This window comes from Gambusia affinis, linkage group LG04 (assembly GCF_019740435.1).
Source record: "Gambusia affinis linkage group LG04, SWU_Gaff_1.0, whole genome shotgun sequence".
NCBI classification, from domain to species: domain Eukaryota; kingdom Metazoa; phylum Chordata; class Actinopteri; order Cyprinodontiformes; family Poeciliidae; genus Gambusia; species Gambusia affinis.
This window is the reverse complement of record NC_057871.1, coordinates 25090483-25105830: the sequence shown is the minus strand read 5'-3', so window position 1 is coordinate 25105830 and position 15348 is coordinate 25090483. Positions and strand designations below refer to the sequence as shown.

Below are 15348 nucleotides of genomic sequence, written 5' to 3'. Positions count from 1 at the left end.
GCGCTACAGCAGGACGGAAAAGTCAGGTCAACAAACGTTTACCAAGACTATCACCAACCATGCAACCAGCCTAACATTTGTTTAGTTTCTTAAAAAGATCATCCTTAGTCAGTAGTTTTGCCTTTTTTTGTGTAGAAGACACGCTGCTCTTTCCCCTGAACCACCTGCTGTAGAATTTGCTCACCACTGTGAAATGTGAGTCAGTCCCTCGGCTCCCTTCTCCCTGTGGTTTCAGGACCAAGCGGTTGTGGAAGACTCTGACCAGGTGCGTCTGACTGGAGGAAAGTAAGGCAGCTGAGCACCTGCCCTGGCCAGGCTTGTTTGTTTTGTCTAAACACTCACAGGTTTGCTGTGATGCGGTGCGGTTGCTCTGCTTTGTGTTTTTCTGCTGCCACAGGCAGACCACAGCGGCCACTAATAACCAGACTAAAACCTTCATGTGTCGGCACGACGTAAATCTGACTTTGGTGCAGATATAAAGAGGTGACATTTGTTTAATAAAGTCTTGTGTTTTGGCCTCGCTGGATGATATAACGCTCTTTTTATTTATTTTTTCTTCCAATGCGTTCCTCTGTCTGTGAATATAGAATATAGAGACAAGCACAGCAGAATGAGTTTTATGTGAACACTTTTCAAAGAACTTGACTGCTTGAAACGCTTCACTTTCCTGCAAGTGCTAGAGATACAACCTGACTCTTTGGAAGTCATCATGTGGTCGGCTAAAGCATGAATTTTCTTTGTGCACTGATTGGCTGAGGTTACAAACTGGATTATGCAGAGTGTCGCTTTTGTGATGAAAGCAGAAAGGAAGGCGTCTTCTTTTGCATTTGCTCGTTGTCTGGAGTTCAAATCGCTGAGTGAGTTAATTCTCTGGAGCATTTTGTCTCGTCAGGCGACTGAGCATGACAAGGCCTGTGGGAAATAAATGCACAGATGATCCGTTTCGGCAGGTGGATTTTTGAGGTTGCACTGGGCCTGCAGTGTATTGTGGCAGCCACAGTGTGGCATCCTTTACTTCTTATTCAAACCTCTTATTCTTATTCAAACCAAACAGAGACGTTTCTCTTATTGTGGCGACAAACCACTCTTGCAATTTTAATGTATTGTGTTGATAAATCTTCATCCCTTTGCACTCTTCATCTTTGTGATTAAACTTTTTTTTTATGTAGTTTTAGAAACACGCCTGCTTTTAATGCATAACAGCTAATTTAAGCTTTACTGTGTAAATGCATATTTTAAAAACAAGAGCTCTTATGTTTGGCTTAGTGGAAGCTCTACATCAAGAGTTTGGATCGGGTTTTTTTAGGACGTCTTAACTTTCACCTGCCAAGATGGTGGTTAGTTTTGATGAAGCAGTTCTGGGACAGTACTGCATCTCCATTAGAGCACCCATCCTATGTGCAATCTACCAGCGATGGCAAAGACAACCACACCAGATGATGCTCCATTTATCATGATTACTTACTGGCACTGTTTTGTCTGGATTGAATGCATCATTTATTCTCTTTAGGACGTTTCTTTTGGTCATTGTGGCCTAAACACCTTATCTGATCTGGCAAAGTAAAGCTTTCCTGCAGAAGGTCAGGTGAACTTCAGGCTTCAGTCAGATTTAAGCTTATTTTAGCACAAGATTTTAAATGAATGATTAACCATCCCTAATTTGTTGTTAAGTTGAGTGAAAAGTGAACATGAGGTTGCATGAGGTTTAAGTTTAAGACCGACCAATTCATTTAGCGACAGCTTAACTCTTTCAGATACCCTATAACATGAAACACCACAATAATCTTGATAAGCTCGGCTGTTTGGATGTTTCCCTAAAGATATTAATAACTTGCTTCACCTTTCTGGCATCCGTCAACCAACCAAATCTTATTTGGATAGTACTTTGTAACAGCCACTACTTTGTCAAAAACTCGACCTGGGTAGACGCATAGAAGTGTCACAGTGCTACTATTTGCTAAAAGCAGCTCTACACAAAATGAGATCATCGATGGTCCACAATTCAGAAAGTAATGATCATTCTAGATGCTTGGACCAGATGTGGTCACCTCACTGTTTGGACCCGGGGACTTCTAGAAGATGTTGGTCAGCAGACCGAAGAGCTCTGACTGGGTAATGTGTTTGTAAGAGATCACATAATGTCACCAACAACATTAAACACAAATATTAAAAGACTAAAATCAATCCTAAAATGTCCTGGGGACCAGTGAAGGGAGTAAAGTGAAGGAGTGATGTGACTTTGTCTCCTGGTGTTAGTCAACAGTCAGTTTAGTATCTTGTGTCGTTCTTCTACCCATGTTTCCTCTGTGTAAAAGGATGTTGAAACAATTATTCTATCCTAGAAGAGGTAGACCTGCTTAAAAGGTTTTGACAATTTAGCACCATTATGATGTTCACTCCCAGGTAACTAGTCGTGCTGTGCATAAAAGATGCTTTAATCTGTGTAAACTACAGGGTTTAGTCAAATAAAGAGGTTAATGAAACTTAAAATTGACACAAAATAGCTTAAAAAGTTGTTTTGTAATTATAGCTATAATAAAAACTACTCCACCATGATTCAGTCATGTCTAGTGCTGTGTTTGGTCTTCATTTATCTATTTATTGCATTATTTTTGATGTGCTGTGTCATTAGCTCTTTGCTTCACAAGCACATGCAGTGTACCGTTGTTTTTTTGTTTTGTTTTGGGGGGTTTTAAACTGACCCAATAAAGGCTAAGCTATGTATTAAGATTGGTTATGAATTAATCATGCAGCACATCAGCTCCATAATACCAATGGCATCAGTGAGTCATTTCATACCTTTCATTTTGAAATCCGCTGATCATCCAGTAGTTTGTGGTGGTAACTGAGTAGATAGGCACAGTTCTGGTCAAAAGTTTACATACACTCATCAGTGGCATCAACGAAATGTTAACAAGATGCTTCTGATGTGCTTTTGTATCCAGGGTGGAATGATTGTTCACTATACAACTTCAATTTTATTATGAATTTATTGTCCCAATTCTGCACAGGCACAAAATTACACAGAGATTCAAATATACACATGAAGTTTTGGCAAGTTGGACCTCAGTCACAGGGAGCCATGACTGAGTGGAGTCACTCTTCTTGGGATCGAAAGGCCTGATTTGAATTGGCTGGTCTTCAGGTTTGGACCCAACATGTTTTCAAGAACGATGCGGTCAGGAATATCACAAGGCCCTTCCAGAGGCTTGGTGTTAGCCTGCCTGTCCATTTCAAATCCAGTTTTATTGATTTGGGATCATCAGTGCCTTTGGAAAACCCTATTGTGTCCAGGTTTCCATCATCTCCTTCTTGATTAGTGGTGGAAGATTTTTTTTACACCCAACTTTGCACAATGTAGCAGCACCACTGGCAGTGAAATGCTGCCACCACCATGCCCGATACAGATTAGATTTGTTTTTACATTTGAATACCTGCTTTTTATGCCCCAAACATTTTTGGTTCCACTATGGCCAAAATACTCCATTTTGGTCTCATTGGATAAAAAATAATAATTTTCCTGAAGGAATTTGCCTTGATCGAGTGGGTAGCAGCAAATTTCAGTCTAGTTTAAACATGCTGACATAAATCAGGCATTTATTTCTTATTAGGCAGTGCAGGTTGATGATGTCAACGTCAACGTTAAACACACAAAATCCTCCACATCAAGACCAATAAAACTGTCTTCTAGAACACCAGAGACACCAGCGTTACAGGAGTTTTCTGATCGTGGCAGTGCAGGCTTGTGCCTTTCTGGGTCCTTGGGTTGTTCCTCAACATCTGGACCAAATCTATTTTCATCTGACGGTGCAGGTCTGGCTCAGGTAGTTAAATCTTGGACACAATTGATGGAAAATGAGCTCAAACACAACTGGTTTTAGAAAGGATAGATCAGTCTAGCATCAACTAGTATGAGATGCATGAAGTTAAACAGAATCCGTCAATAAATTGCAGTTCTATGGGGTTTAGCCACGCCGCCCTGCAAAAATAAATGGTTTGGAAATCATTGAAAGCCCCAAATTATAAAATGATCCATGCAGTGCAGTATATTAACTTGTAGACCAGAACTGTGGTGTGAATGAAGGCACAGACACAGAGAAACCAAATATCAGATTTATTTTCATGACAACAAATGAAAATAAGTGATATTCTTGAAGTTTTGTTGTAGTTATGACAGGAAGTGGCTCCTTCAAACCCTGTAGTGGTTACGTTTCGGAAAACGTTCAGTTGTCAGACTCTTTGTGTTTTGTGTCCCGGGTGCAGGAAGCCAAGTTAGGCCCGGGAAAAAAGATGATCACAGAGACAGACGACGGCCGCCCCAGCAGCTACCCTTCCAACAGCCTGGACCAGGTCAAGCTAAGTGACTTTAGCTTTCTGGCAGTGCTGGGAAAAGGCAGCTTTGGAAAGGTGAGAAGAATGCCTCAACTCAAAAATAATGGGGGTGGGGGGAACTAACTTTGGACTTTCTAGTAACAGAGAGTTTGCCAATCATACTATCCGCTTTTGCTTCTCCAAAGGTTATGCTAGCAGAGATGAAGACCACAGAAGAGCTTTACGCCATTAAGATCCTGAAGAAGGACGTGGTGATCCAGGACGACGATGTGGAGTGTACGATGGTGGAGAAGAGAGTCCTGGCCCAGCAGGACAAGCCGCCCTTCCTCACGCAGCTCCACTCGTGCTTCCAGACTGTGGTACGTAAATCGCCCCTGGACGCGCAACGGAACAATAAACCTCCACCCAGGTCAGGTCAAATTAATTCAGAACAGGGCTTTTAGCTAAATAAATTAGCCGGGGTAGTCTTAGAGCGTATACGTGACAGGTTTAATTAAAAGAAGCAGACAGTAAAAATAAACAAGCCCCAATTTGTAGGCTAAAGAATCTGAGAATTTGTATGCATGTGCAAACTTCTACAACTGCACCTTTGTATCAAATCTTTGAACCTAACAAGTCTTTTTCCTTCGTTTCAAACAATAACAGCAGTGATGTTGAGGCAGCAGGCGATCGTCTGCGACAAGAATGTTCAGTTTTTGTGACCCATTACCGAGAGAGGAAAATCGAATTTCCGATGTGCGGGTATTCAGTGAAGATGTGGTATAAATATGACTCAGTCAGTGAAGCCAAGCCAGGCGGAAAGTCCAGTTTGTTGTCGGCGTGTCTCTGTTGCTGTGCGGAACAGCGCCGTTTGCTTTGTCTTATTTAGGGACCATCAAAAGTGTGGCGCACTGGGGTCAGGCTGAACTTGTCACAGGCAATAAGACACCAGCGGTTTAAAATAAAGAGAACATTTTCTGGCAGGAGGCTGCGTGGGGTGTTTTCTTCTTTCACCGAGCCGTTTGTTGTGTGCCGTTCGGGTCACCTTGTCGTAGCGGTGTGGAACATCTCACGGCTTTTTAAAACCGAACTGCATCTCTCTGTCTTGAACTTGATTATTGCTGCTTTTAACGGCACACTTAATGCGTCAGTCCTAATTAATTTATCTCATCTTTGGTCAACTCTTGTTTTGCCTTGTCTCACTGTAGGACCGGCTGTATTTCGTCATGGAGTATGTGAACGGCGGCGATCTGATGTACCATATCCAGCAAGTGGGCAAGTTCAAGGAACCCCAAGCAGTGTAAGACGCATCAGCTTTTCAGGAGATTCCAGACTATTTTAAACGGTCTGTCCTGCTGGGGGAGGCAGGATGTTCATGACTGGCAAATTCTGTACATGTCTCTTATTTCAGATTCTATGCAGCAGAGATTGCAGTGGGACTTTTCTTCCTGCACCTTCATGGAGTCATTTACAGGTCTGTCAAATATGTAAAATTCAACCAACAGTTTTAAAAAAACATAAATCAATTGATGACCTCTTGGTCCTGTTTGCCCTTCACGGTAGAAACACTGACAAAAATAGAATAAAAAAAGGTTTGAATCCAAGAACAATGTGGTCAGACAAATACTAAACCAGGCTTCTCGTGTAACTCAGGAGAAGCAGCACATGAAGTGCGACTTTTCATGTAGCAGTAAAACAAGTAAATGATGCCGCACCTTTTCTTCTATCTGATAGAAGCCCATAAAGTTTAACCTCTCGCTAAAAGTGCAGACACAATTTTTGGACATGTTAAAAAAAATTATCTGCTGAATGTTTGCCACAATTCTGAGACAACATATTTAAGGTATGGTGTGTTGCACAAAATACTAGAATTACTACTAAAATGCCACACCAATGACAACATAAGGTATTATTTCCTGCCATGCTATGTTATTCAGTCTCTCTGTCTGCGCTAATGAAGATTCGCTCAGCTCAGAATGCTGAATGCTTGAAGAAATTCCAATAGGAGAGCTATCAGATCTATATTTTTACTCTTTTACATTCTGGGAGCACTTAGACGATTGATAGAGCATTAAATATTCACCGTCAAACATTCTGTAAGGAAAACAAAACAGATCTTCATAATTCTCTCTATGTATACTTCATACAGTAAATGTGACAGGACTTGATGTTTCAATAAATAGACTTCGTTTTACCACTTTGAGAAGCAGGTTCACATGTTGCTTTTCTTACATAGAAAGATGAGAAACAGTGTGACATTATGTTGTCTTTAATATTGTTTTCTCTTTTCCCAACATGCCTTTACCAGAAACTGAATTTGCTTTTTGAAGACTTTATCAGGCGTTATTGACATATGTTGCTGCAGTTAGTACAAAACACACACACACACAAAAAAAAAAAACATGAATCTGTATGTCAGAAAGATGCAACCTTTCTGTTCTGGCAAAAAAAAAAGAAAGAAAAGCACTCCCTGTACCCCTTTACATGATCCATTAATAATCCCTTCCAACCTCAGGGATCTGAAGTTGGACAACGTAATGCTGGACTCAGAGGGACACATTAAGATCGCCGACTTTGGCATGTGTAAAGAGAACATGGTAGAAGGCGTGTTCACACGAACCTTCTGCGGCACTCCAGACTACATCGCTCCAGAGGTGAGTCGGGCTCCATGCGTGTGTGTGCGTGTACGTGTGTGTGTGTGTGTGTGTGTGTGTGTGTGTGTGTGTGTGTGCACGTTTTGACGCATTAGGTCACGTCTGTCACTCCGTCTGAGTCTTGTCAGCCTCGTGCTCCAGATTCAGGCTACTGCCTTTGGACAGGGAGGCACATACATACAATCACACACACCAGCGTTCTGACGTGACACAAGTGTTTGAGTCAAACGGACGAGTGAGTCGGCTGTCAAAGCCAAACTCGACTCAAGCCTGAAAGCCGGGTGTCTCTTCATCGCTGCTGGGTTTCTTTTATTGGCCTGTAAGCATTTAAGTTTGTGGCTTTATTATTTATCATAAGACAAGTGTATTTACCTCAAGACCGGATGCTATTTGTGTTAATGTTTCTCTTCTTTTAACCAGTATACCAGCATCTTGATGTCTTGCTTTTGAATAAGGCCTTGTTCAAAAATGGGCAAATTTGTGCAAAACTTTGGCGATATTCCCATAATGTTAAAAAAAAAAGATTAATAAATCTTGCTAACTTTTCTTAAGCCTGGGTTTATTTTTAGCCTCTCATATATGCGAGGCTGGGTTATTGATTCTCTCTAAAACTTTCTCTGTCATATCGGGGGGGTTATTTCCAGCTGCGATGCTCCTACCCAGGCTGATACTAATGCACCGGCAGGGATAGCACAGCAGGCACTCAGAGCAGTCTGCCTCTCCAGAGTTCTCATTTTATTTCTAAACCCACAAGGCCTGTAGATATCCATCATGACGGCGGCGTTTATAGCCACAAAAAGGTTCCAGATTGCACATAAGTATCTGTATGCATGCACAGAATACAGAGCAACCTGAGAAAAAGGCATTTTCACTCAAAACTGAAAACATTCAGTCTGACTTCGGAAAATGAGTTGAACACAATCAAGGGTAAAATGCTGCTACTCATGCAAATCATTTTTCTGACGAACCTGTGGACTGGATTTTTCTCTTATATTTCAATAAGTGAACTGGGCTTTTCAAGTCAAGTTTATTTTCAGCAACAAGGCAGTTCAAAGTGCTTTACATCATAAAAAAACCATCATACAGTCACCAAATGTGAAAAAAAGCAATAAACATCACAATTTGTCAAAGTGATCAGTGTCTGTCTGCCAGCTGAGTGGTTGTGGTAATAGTAAGTGGTGATTGGTGGAACAGGATTTCAAACGAAGGAAAAGATGGATAAAGGCGTCCAGTTCAACTTATGCTCTGAAGTGACTTGTAGTACGGGAAATACGGTAAATACTTCACATTCGATCAATAATTCGTTTTTGTTAAGCTTTTCATTGTTTCCTATTTTTTTATAGTTTTGTTTTATTGCTACAACTGTAAAGTAACGTTTGTGTTCCAGGATATAAAAATGTTCTGCTGCAAATGTTTGTTCCATTTCTTCGCCTGCCCCCACGACCCCAGCTGCGTTGGCGAGGAAGTACGTTTCTGTGTTGCCGTGGCGCTCTCGATGTCGGCGTACGAATGACAGAACGCAGCGGTGTTCCCGCCGCGCACAGACGCACTCGCGCATGTTCAGGCAGAAGATTTTCACCGCTCGAACACTGACCTATATAGCCATTCGCGTGAACTTCCACCTCAGTGACTCTGACACACAGAGGGAAGAGATGGGAAAGGAATTGAGAGGAGGAAGCAATGCAGAAGACGAAAACACGGTGTCGAGAAAAAGAGCTAACGCTGACAGACGTAATCAGACAATGAAAGAAAGACTCAAAGGAAACGAGGGTTGAAATGAGCAATAGTTGCCTCCTGGTGGCTCGGTATGCTTTTCTTTTCTCTTTTTTTTTCCTGAAGAGTGTTTGAGGATATGTCTCTGTCCTACATGAATCATTTTTCCTCTGCTCTAGTTGTTTCTCTCTGTGGTGTGTGGCATCAGGAGGAATGAGTATCCACTTACTTGCTCACCAAGATGTGGGCTGAAACAACAGTCTTGGTGCCAGAATGAGAGGGCACAAATCCAGTCATAGTCTATCTGAATCTGGGAAAACATAATGTCCTGATATGCAAGCACTAATGATTAAGCTGAAGATTCTGGGTCATTTCAAGCAGCAGTGGAGAAAATGGCTGGCATCACCTTCTGTAGAGCCAGCAGTCTGTTAACTAACGGACTGAACTCTTTCTGGCTGCTCAAGAAGGATACGGTTCTCGTTTTGGTTTGATTGATGTCAACTCAAGCAGGGCGTCCGCGCATCTTAAATTTATAGTCTTAAATTCACGTATATAAAAATTAAGGCCTGAAATTCCCTCGGAAATATGTAAGATGGCCTTAAATACTTTAATCACAGGTCTTAGATTTTGTCGTGGCAGGACGATTTAATCTCGTAGGTTCTTTTTTCTCGTGAGACTTTCTGTCAGGCAAAAGTTTGAGTCACACGCAGATATCTTTATTACCTTCTGTGACTTGAGGCAGTTGAGGCTATGCTAACTAGCTGCTAATAAATTTTGCTAGCTAGCCGGCTTTTCCCTGTTTCTCTATTATCGCCAGTTAACTGATCAAAGTTCATCTTTGCCACCAGCTCACTCCTGTTGCCAACCCAGGCAGTACATATTCTGAACAAAAGAAACTTGCCACCACATATAAAATATGCTATTTTCTTTTGTACATTTCTGTCATGAGACGGGTTGTAATGTCATTTATAATGGTCTTAAAATGTCTTAAATTAGAGAAACCCTCTCAATGTACTCTTTGGCCTCTTCATTAGGCAAATAATTCCTTATTATTTACTAACTCAACGGCAAATGAGCCAGATGAGGCGTTTCCTTGGCTTTTCTCCATCCGTCCTCTGGACAGGTTATGGTTCCATTACAGAGACAAACGGGACACACAGCTGTCCACACACTGACACGCCTGGACATCAAAAGTGACCCATTTCACTACCTTGAATGTTTTTTTTTTGCTTTTTGAAGAAGCTGGGGAACCTGGAGAAAAATCATATATTTAATTTAATTTAATTAAACTCAAATTCAAAAAAAATACTTTATTTTATCCCAAAATGATACCATCCAAGTATCTCGAAAGAGTTGATGTGGACAGTCATTCAGTCTTTTGACAAATCTAAAGAAATCTCTGACTGAAGACTGTTGCTGGTTGATGGTCGGGCAGTAACAGTAACGTGTCCTCCATGACACCGTCGGTTTTTGGCAAACATCGCTAATATCGAATGTAAACTGGGCTCTTGTTGAATTAGAAAGCACCTCGATAAAAGTCGTGCTCTTTTCATGAGCCCCCAGACTGCTCATTAGCATAATCAGTGAAGGAAACCAGAAAACAGCTGCAAGTTCAGAGAAATCCTTCTTGGAAGAAAGCCACTCAACTGTGACCTGATGCACAGCCATTTGCCTTATAGTTACACATAGTTCCCCAGGGAACCCAACAGTGAAACTGAATCGAATACTCACGGAGCGCCCTCTACCACAGCTGGTGTTGTGGCATTCAAACACAAAATGTTTTTTTTTTTTTATTATTATTATTTTTAGCCTTCAGAAAGAAAAGCAATTCTTCCAGCCCGTGCTCCTCGTAAGCAAGGGCTAAAGAAGCATCGGTTGGTACTCGCGTGCATGCTTGTATCCTTGTGGTGAGGAGAGTGGCCTTGCATAGCTAGCAGTGTGATCCAGAACTGTCATGTAGCATTAAGCCTAATGGATGAGAGATGTCTGCGGCAAACACACACACACACACACACACACACACACACACACACACATACACACACATGCATGGACCTCTCTCCAGCAACACACTGAAACGCACGCACTCAGAGCCACGAGCATAAACAAACACAAACATACATATGTTAACAAAATCTGAACTTAAACACGCAAGAAATCTTAGATATGTTCAGATCATTTCATTATTTAGTTTCAGCCCACTTTATCTTTGTAAAAAGTTCACACACACACACACACACACATGCCCACACACTGAGTGAATCACCTCTGCTGACCAGGAGCTTCAATGCAGTAAGACAAATAGAACAGATTGCAGAGCGAGCGCAAGTCATGCACGACCGTTTCCGTCTTATCGGCCGCGGCAGGAGGAGATGCATCAGCCTCTCCCGGACACCAGGGAGGAGAAACGGTTGCTTATTATTGAAGCCGAAAAATTAATATGCCGGTTCGGAGAACAAAAGCCGCAGTGGCCTGAAACTGTTTTTGTCCACTGACGGTGTCGTGGCAAGGGCAGCGAGTCACAGCGGAGTCACATTAGCACAAAGCTTTGCAGGGTGGCCTCCAACTGATCTGGTGTCTTGTGCTGAACTCTGATTGTCCTCTGTTGTTTTTTTTTTTTTTGGGGGGTTGTTTCTTTTTCAGTCCATCAGCTTGGAAGCATATTTTGTTTGTTCTGTTTAATTGTATCGAACCACGACGGTGAGTGAGCAAAAGGAATACTGAACGGAGTGACGGAGATTGTTTTCTCATGGTTTCTGCTTGTTCAAGTCAAGCTAATTTCCCTGTGGAAGTGGCAAATTAGTTTACTCATAGAAATAGTTAAATAGTTTGTTGATTTGATCAAATCTGTTCACACCAGACTTTACTAACCATTTGTTTTAAACATGTAGGCTACACTATGGTGGAGCATTTTATCCATGGTTACTAAAGACTAGATTAACTAAAGACTAAAGACTTCTCCATTGTGCTATATTTGATTGCTTCTCACTAATCAGCTCAAAATATCAATAATATCGATACCAGGACTGTATCAATATTGGATTGATACTAGCGTAGTAAGATCGATACTTTAGTTTCAGACTCCATCTGGAAATGTTATTTTATTTTTCCATTCTAGTTTCTCAACTCTACCTCAGGTATGATACTGATTTGTTGCTTTTTATTTGTAGATGAAAAACGCTCACATATTTGTTCTGCTTTTCTACTGTTGCTGTCATGTTGATATATTATCATAGTATTTTGTAGACATCTATGGACTTACTCCAATCTTGTTTTCTTGATTTGGAGAAAATAATTCAAATTAAGAACCACCAGGTCAGAAGTTGGATGATGCATCAAGCTTAAGTAAAAAGTATCGGTATCGGGGATCCTGGTCCTGTATTTACTAGGTATCGCATTGTACTACACTAAAACATCGCAGAATCGCTCACCTCTAATGGACTTTTGGTGTCTTATCTAAATGCAGTGGAGATGCTATTAAACATCCTCTTGCTCTTGTCTATTCAGTGAGTCATTTTTATAAGACGTGCTAACATGATGCAGCTTCTGCCAGCTATGTGTCATTGTTTATTTCGTTGTTCACAAGAAAACCACCCATTGTTAAAATTTGTCTACATTCCTGCGTTTTTTTTTTTTTTCTTTCCCACCAGGGGGTCTTTTTGTGAGCTCTAGTGTCCCTTATTTGACAGAAGGCTAACAGGAAAGGGGGATGGAAAGGGGGGAAGACATGCGGCAAATGTTGGCCGGGTCCGGGAATCGAACCCGCGACGGCCGCGCCGAGGACTGAAGGCCTCCACATGTGGGTCGCGCCATCCCCCGCGCCACCACAGCACGCCCATTCCTGCGTTTTGACAGGTTTTTTTCCCACCTCTGTCGCTTTCCTTTAGTTGTTACTTCGTCTCAGCGAACCTGACATGAGGCTGCAGATATCTGCGCTCCGTGGACCTGATGCGTCTGAATGCCTAAATTCTATGTTGTACAGAATGTGGCCAGAGAGACTCTAAGGTCAAATCCCAGTGACAGTGCACCAAATGTGCTGCGCTGCAGTACAGGACCTTAGTGATATGCTGTCTGGCATTAACCTACTTTGCTCTGGTGTTTTAAAACTTTCCGCTTAGCAGATCAGCAACGTTTAGAGCAGCTTGTCTCTCCGTATTAAACACGTGTCATGAGGTAAACAGGGCTAATTTCTTTGAACGTCTTTTGTTGCATTGGGTCTATTTTTGGACTGAGGTCCAGAGTGAGGCAGATTTCTGAGCTTCTCCGTTAGCCTTTCGGTTTGCAGGGCCGAGGGTTCACCCTTCTTCTGCACATGTTGAGACATGTCAGATCTCATGTGAAAGCAAGTCTTCAGAGCATTCGGCTGAATTCAGCTGTCATGTCAGACAGAAGGTCAGTGGATTTCCTGTGGGAAGATAAATTGAGAGAAACAAGAGGCTCACTGCGTGGTCTTTGACCCTGTGGCTAATTAAAAACACAAAACAAGATAAGGGAGAGGCGCCTCTCCAAATACGTCCCATCTAACGCTCTGAAGACAGCCGAGGATTTAGGCTCAACAAAACATAAATAAGAAAACTGGTTTTAGCCATTAGCTTCCCACTGGTTTTCAATTTCCTTGCAGCAATTCTTTGAAATTACAGTTTCCTGCAATAATTAAAGATGAAAGTCTTTTTCTTCACTGTAACAAATGTAAGTTTGAAAAAAATAAAAAATTATTAAACATGCAGTGCATTAGGGCTGGAGTTAGCGATTATTTTATTTAGTAATCTATTATTCTATCGATCATCCTGACAATTAATTGAATAACCATATGCTCAGAGTTGTTGTTTGAAATGTTTGAACTGTTTTTCTTCTGATGTTTAATATGGGGACAATTTGATTTTTAGAATATTGTTTGTTTGAGAGGCTCTGGATGTGAACATCTCCACTAAAAAAACCCAAAAGTATTCTTTTTGGAGCTTTTTAAAAATCCAGTTACACTCTCAGTCTATCAGCCAAAAACATTCTGAGCTGCCGCGCAGAAAAACGCCTCTATTCCCACGTATTCCCAAACCAGTTTTGTGAGTAATTTCGCTTGGCGCTTGACTGAAGTCCGAGGAAGATGAGGGAATAAATAGTGCACGACTCCAGCCAATCTGTCCGATAGAAATCACAAGAAGAGATGAGCTCAGTGGGAATCCACTTTACCGGTTATTAATTATTTACCTCTCGTATTCCCGCTCCTGTCCCTCTGAAGTTTTTGAACTCGGGCCCGTTGGGCCTTCACAGCGCTGACATTTACTCTGTTTTCCATCATAAATTTAGAGTACAGGAGTAAAGGAAGTTGAAGCAAAAACCCACAGCAATTTCAATCGCTCAGAGGAATAATGTAAATAAAACATAAAGACGTAACAATATGAAAAATATATACGTTTCCCACATGTTATTTAATTATTTAGACCATTTTCTCAAATAAAACCATACTAACTCAACCTACTGTTGAACTCTTTTGTATTTCATTTAAATTTAATGTGGTTTTTAACATTTGTACTCATGCGTGCAAAACGCTGGCAGCATCATTAGCTGCTGTCCTGTCGCCGTACACCAGCAGCGACTGGGTGAGCCGCCCAGCTGGACATGAGCGGCGCATCGACCTCGGTCCAGCGTCGGGCTGTCAGCTGAGAGGGGGAAAGACGGCCATTCTCCACAGATGGCCGTCCTGTGCAATGAATTTCACAAATCAAATTCTGCCGTTGAGAATGAGCAGAGACAAGACATTAAATATTAACTTGTTTACCGCGCCGCCCAGGAATAACGGTGACAAAAAGAGATGCTCGGGACGATTCTGCACGCTTTACTCGCCTTTTATTCGGTTCCGCTTCCCCTTCTTAAAGATCCACCAGTTGCTCTCTGCTGTGTCAGAGCTCATCACGCTCTTCGGCCAGAAGCAGCTATCACCTGTCTGAGTAAAAGCCGGGCTGCCTGCTTCAGATGGCGGCTCACCTTCAGCGTACCAGTTACAGCTCCCTTCCAGGACATTTGCTTCAGCCAGACAGGATTAAGCTGCACTCGTTTTGTAGTTGTGAAAGGATTTTAAACGGAGGATTGTGGGATTTTGTTGAACATTTGAGAGCTTAAGAAAGGTAGTTTTTATGTTTGGGGTTTTTTTTGATGAAGGTGCAATTCTTCTAAAATAAATTTCTCATTTCCCTTGACTTGGATTATCTCCAGTCCATTTTTTTATTTTTTTTTTAACCAAGCCAATCAGTGAACAGAAGGAGAAGTTGTGAACGATGCCGTTGACTTTCTGCACAGTTGTAGAATTGTAGGCTGCCTGAAGTTTTAACAATAAAATCTGATGCGAGTTATTCAGGAGAGCAGGGGAGAGCGGCTGGCAGGAGGGGAGCGGCGTCTAATCAGCGTCTAATTATTGATCATTTCATTCACTAACAGCTGTTAAATACATAAAATGCTGACAAGAAAATAAATTCCCCGCATCGTGTTTGCGCCCCCTCTAGTGCAGCGCCCCTGTGCGTTGCATACGCTGCATACCCAGTTTTTGAGCCACTGCACCCAGCTGTCTCCCATCAGCCCTCAGGAGAGCATCAACGCCAGAGGAGCGTTTCCCCCACCTGCGTTTATTTGTGTGCCTGCTTTCTGTTCCCTCGGGCAAAGGCAGTGGTTAGATGTG

At 41.9% G+C, this 15348-nt stretch overlaps 1 protein-coding gene across 3 annotated transcripts in view; it reads left to right on the top strand.

Moving 5' to 3' along the window:
- prkcaa (protein kinase C, alpha, a) overlaps positions 1 to 15348 on the top strand; it is a 137204-nt gene that overhangs the window by 99714 nt on the left and 22142 nt on the right. For all 3 annotated transcript variants that reach the window (XM_044113812.1, XM_044113814.1, XM_044113813.1), the window contains 5 exons: positions 4264 to 4407; positions 4518 to 4691; positions 5520 to 5611; positions 5723 to 5785; positions 6827 to 6965. In XM_044113812.1, the coding sequence (XP_043969747.1) occupies positions 4264 to 4407; positions 4518 to 4691; positions 5520 to 5611; positions 5723 to 5785; positions 6827 to 6965 (612 nt within the window). The remainder of the gene's footprint in view (positions 1 to 4263; positions 4408 to 4517; positions 4692 to 5519; positions 5612 to 5722; positions 5786 to 6826; positions 6966 to 15348) is intronic.